This window comes from Miscanthus floridulus, chromosome 13 (genome assembly GCF_019320115.1).
Source record: "Miscanthus floridulus cultivar M001 chromosome 13, ASM1932011v1, whole genome shotgun sequence".
Taxonomy (NCBI): domain Eukaryota; kingdom Viridiplantae; phylum Streptophyta; class Magnoliopsida; order Poales; family Poaceae; genus Miscanthus; species Miscanthus floridulus.
The window spans coordinates 46,641,341-46,645,520 of record NC_089592.1 but is presented as its reverse complement, the minus strand read 5'-3'; the positions used below and the strand labels follow the sequence as shown (position 1 = coordinate 46,645,520).

The window sequence follows — 4,180 nt, the reverse complement described above, 5'->3', positions numbered from 1 at the left end:
ACAGTTTATTTTTGTGTTGCAACACAATGGAGTGTTGTTGCAACACCGTGGAGAGTTGCAGGCCATATTATAAGCAACCACTGTGGGTGTTGCAATAGTAACAATTGCAATAGTAACTATTGCAACACACCCGGCGTTGCCAGGAGATACTTATTGCCACATACCCAAAGAGTGGCAATAGGTGCACTAGCAACGACAATGGGCGTTGCAATAGACCTTATTGCCACGCATCAATAGCATTGCAATAGATGGACACTCTATTGCCACACTATCTCTGTGCTTGCTATAGGTGGAATCCTCTATTGCTACGACAAATATGTGGTTGCTACAGATGGTCTCTCTATTGCCATATTACTTTGTGGTTGCTATAGGTGAAACCCTCTATTGTCACAAGCAACTGCTGTAGTTGCTATAGATGAAACCTTTATTGCCACAATCAATGCTTAGTTGCAATATGTTAAAGCCTCTATTACCACGATCAATGCTTGATTGCTATAACCCTATATTACCACACTAAATATTTGGTTGCTATAATTAGACTCTATTGCCACGCTTACTATTTTATTATTATAGGTTCTATTGCCACGGTGTTTGTGTTTTGCTATTAGCATATATTGCCACGCAAAATGGTGATGCTAATAGTCTATATTTCAACAATTTGTTTACTAACATCAAAACAAAATTGGCACACCATTAAATAAAATTTACAAAACATCAATACATGGGCAATGAAACATTTATACAAAGCCATTAAACGTAAATATGATTTGTTCGTACACATATTCAATGAAACCATCTCATATCAAACTCATCATAGACACAGTTATTGCTCCAACACATAAGGTATTTGACACTTGTTTGTATACATCAAAACCACCCTATGAAGCACCCTGCAAGGAGGATCAGCACCATCCAGGGCGTGATGCTTGACCTGAACAAATGAAGGACAATTGGAATCAAATCTCCATGCAAATAAACACGAACAAATAGCCCAAAAACATAATTGAACATATTAAAAGCAAAGAGAAAAATAAATTAATTTCGCAAGCAGCATACATTCATATTTCAAAGTTAAGTCCTGCATCAAATCTCCTTGTCACAGTTAAAAGTACTGATTCAAGTATCAAAGTAAGCCAAAGCCAATTAGAATTATCACTTTTGACAATTACCCACATCTCAAACAAGATAACAGAGACTTAATTTTGCCACGAACTGGGAGAAGATCCCCAAAACTTGATCACAGCATAGTTGTCTCAGTTAAAAAAATAGATTTTGCTGCTAACAGGCCACAGTTTATCTCAAAGACAGTCAGCATTACTCAAATCTAAGTACACATCAGTACATGCCTAGTTACATCAGATCAAAACAGCTCAAATATTTGGTCAATCAAATGGAGTAAATTATTATTGGACTGCAAGGTCATAGCATTGCTGACTCTAGATAATGATGTCATTGTAGTATGCTATAAATAAATTCGAAAGTGCTGACACCAATCTTTGTGACAAAAATAAATAAACCTACCTACACTTATGTAATTTGCTGACTATGGGTAGAACAAGTCAGTCCACCATCAATCACCAATAGTAAAAATAATAAGATATAAACACTATCAATCTTGTGGTAAAAAACGTTATCTGCTTGATAAAATCCTGGGCAGATTTCCCTAGGCCTTCAACCTGACAACCTGTAACTGGTGCAGAGAATTCACTTATTGTTTGCCTTACATGTAAGAAGAATCCATTATAAGAGAGGATAGATAATGACCTGAGTAGGAGTAGTTATTGCTAGTGCAAAGCTGGAGGGGGCAGCAGGATCAACCGTCTGACAGATAGAGAGGTCTTGCGGAATAGATGGCTGCTACCTCTTATGGAGTAGATTAAAACATAAGGGGAAAAAACATCAAGTGCCACACAATGCTACAGATATATCCAAACACATCTTTGAATAACAATTTTTTAATAAAGAAGAATTAGTGGAATTCCTAATAAAGGATAAAGTAGAGCATTATCTACTTTAACCATAACAGCATATCATACCTGCAACTTTGTTTAATGCAAATGTTCATTGTCGCTAGTCCATCTGGCCAAACAGAGCAAATAAAAAAATATAGGGATCAACAACTGCAAACTAAATAGAACCACTTACCACTTCTACATGAGGGGCGCAGGAGACAGAAAAGTCCTGCAGTGCTGCTGTGTCCGGCGAATGCCTTCATATTAACTAAAAATTGGTTAGCAATATACGGCCTGTTCGGGAGGCCGTAAACGATCGTGGATTATTTACTGCTGGCTGGTTTGGTGTGAGAGAAAAATACTGTTCCTAGCTGAAAATTTACGATCGTTTACAAAATTGGTTAGCCTAGTGCGGTGGAAAAATTGGTTAGCAATAGACCTTCATATTAACTAAAAAATGGAGACTAATAGTAGCATAATAGCAACAGACCTAAATTGGAGACTAAATGAAAATTGAAATATGAAATCACACATATATAATAAGGAATTAAATGAAAACGCTTACATGAGTACTGCAAGTCCATCTTGCAGCCAGCACACTGACGGACACAAATTGACAGGAACCTGTAGAACACTTCAAATCCAGCCGGGTGTAGCAAAATCAGGAAAGGATAAGACAGGAGGGAGTGTGCTGCCTCAGAAATTGAGGAGGCAGGAACGGAGTTGGGGGAAAAATTGAGATCAGAGAGATGGGACTCCGAGTGCGTCCAGCCCGGCAACGCTAACCATCGTCGTTTCTTGCTCCTGGGTTAAACCAAATGGAGGAAGTGCGTCCAGCTGGCGGTGCACGGACGGGGGAGCTGAGCGCGACCTACCGCAGGAGGAGGGGATCCGTCCCATGGATGCCGGTGGGTGGATCCGCTGCGGCGCGTTCCATGGGAGGGGATACCACCATGGACGTGACACGCTATCCCTGCCGTCGTCAGGTGGTGGGTAAGGAGGCGCCACTGCCCCATGCTGCTTCATATTGGAGCCGCCGCCGCCACCGGGTTGTGGAAGAGGGGGTGTCGCCGTCGGGTGAAGCCGTGGAGAGGTAGGAGGAGCGCCTCCGGTGGTGAGGCTGATGGTGTCGCCGCTCGCTGAGTGGAGGAGCTCTCTTGAGAGCCGGATAAGGGAGGAGTGAAGCGGGATCGGCCGGCGTCTTTGGGGAGCTGCCGCCGCACTAGGCTAGGGTTCGAGGCGGGTGGGATGAGTTTGGTCGCCGCTTAGGGTTTAGGGTTTAGGTTTAGGGTTTAGGACTCCTAAATTTTAGTCGGACCTATTAAATGTTTGATATTTGTATAGAGTATTAAATATAGATTAATTATAAAATTAATTATATAGTTTGTGATTAATTTGTGAGACGAATTTTTTAAATTTAATTAGTTAATGATTTGACAACGTGGTGCTACAGTAACATGTGCTAAGATAGATTAATTAGGCTTAAAAAATTGTCTCGTGGAGTGCTGACGGATTATGTAATTTATTTTTTTATTAGTATCCGAACACTCCATGCAACATCCCTCAACACACCTCCTAAATTTTAGTTACTGGATCAAACGTTTTAGATTTTGGTGGATGGTCGATTGATTGGCGCGCGTCAATGTAAATTTCGAAATTTTTTATCAACCGCACACACGGGAGCCATGGTTTCTTGATGTTTTTTCTAAAAATATTATAAGTCTAGTTATATTAGTTTATAAATATATTGTTTACTAAATAATAGTATATGCTTGATCAAATTAGAGGAGATTTCAATAAATATAATCCTTGCAAAAAACAAATTTCAATGAATAAGGCGAACTAGTGGTTTGAACGGGATGCCATGGCTGCCTCATATTGATTTTAGAGGTATAGATTTTATCCTAAATTGATTTCTAATTGAACTCTAATTGACTTGATCTACTATAGAATTATTGGTAAATATATACGTGCCCAATAATATTTGCTAAGTATTTTAGATTTTATTTATGCATGAGTAGCGGTTTTTGATGCACTTATCAATGTTAGAAGAATAAACAAATCCACAAACCAACGTATATTATAAATAGCTCTATTGCTATAAAATGACTAATAAGAAAACTAAAGTGTTGACTTTCTAAACTTTTGAATTTTCATGCCAAACTTTGGATACATTAGTATAATCTCACATATATCCTCCGGACTAGGCATGAAAACGGATTGGATAC

General features: G+C 39.1%; 1 protein-coding gene across 6 annotated transcripts; it reads right to left on the bottom strand.

Annotated features, from left to right (window-relative positions):
• Positions 1–718: 718 nt before the first annotated feature.
• On the bottom strand, positions 719–3,214 carry LOC136500700 (uncharacterized). Of its 6 annotated transcripts, none has more exons than XM_066496111.1 (7): positions 2,828–3,214; positions 2,518–2,586; positions 2,146–2,220; positions 2,037–2,079; positions 1,765–1,863; positions 1,522–1,690; positions 719–931 (listed from the first exon to the last, which is right to left on the bottom strand). In XM_066496111.1, the coding sequence occupies exons 1-5, from the start codon at positions 2,976–2,978 to the stop codon at positions 1,785–1,787; spliced, it is 417 nt and encodes a 138-aa protein (XP_066352208.1). In that variant the 5' UTR covers positions 2,979–3,214; the 3' UTR covers positions 719–931; positions 1,522–1,690; positions 1,765–1,784. The 6 variants fall into 6 exon arrangements, with proteins under 6 accessions (XP_066352208.1, XP_066352207.1, XP_066352211.1 ...); XM_066496110.1 differs by having other exon boundaries at positions 1,522–1,684; XM_066496114.1 differs by having other exon boundaries at positions 1,765–1,854.
• Positions 3,215–4,180: the final 966 nt, after the last annotated feature.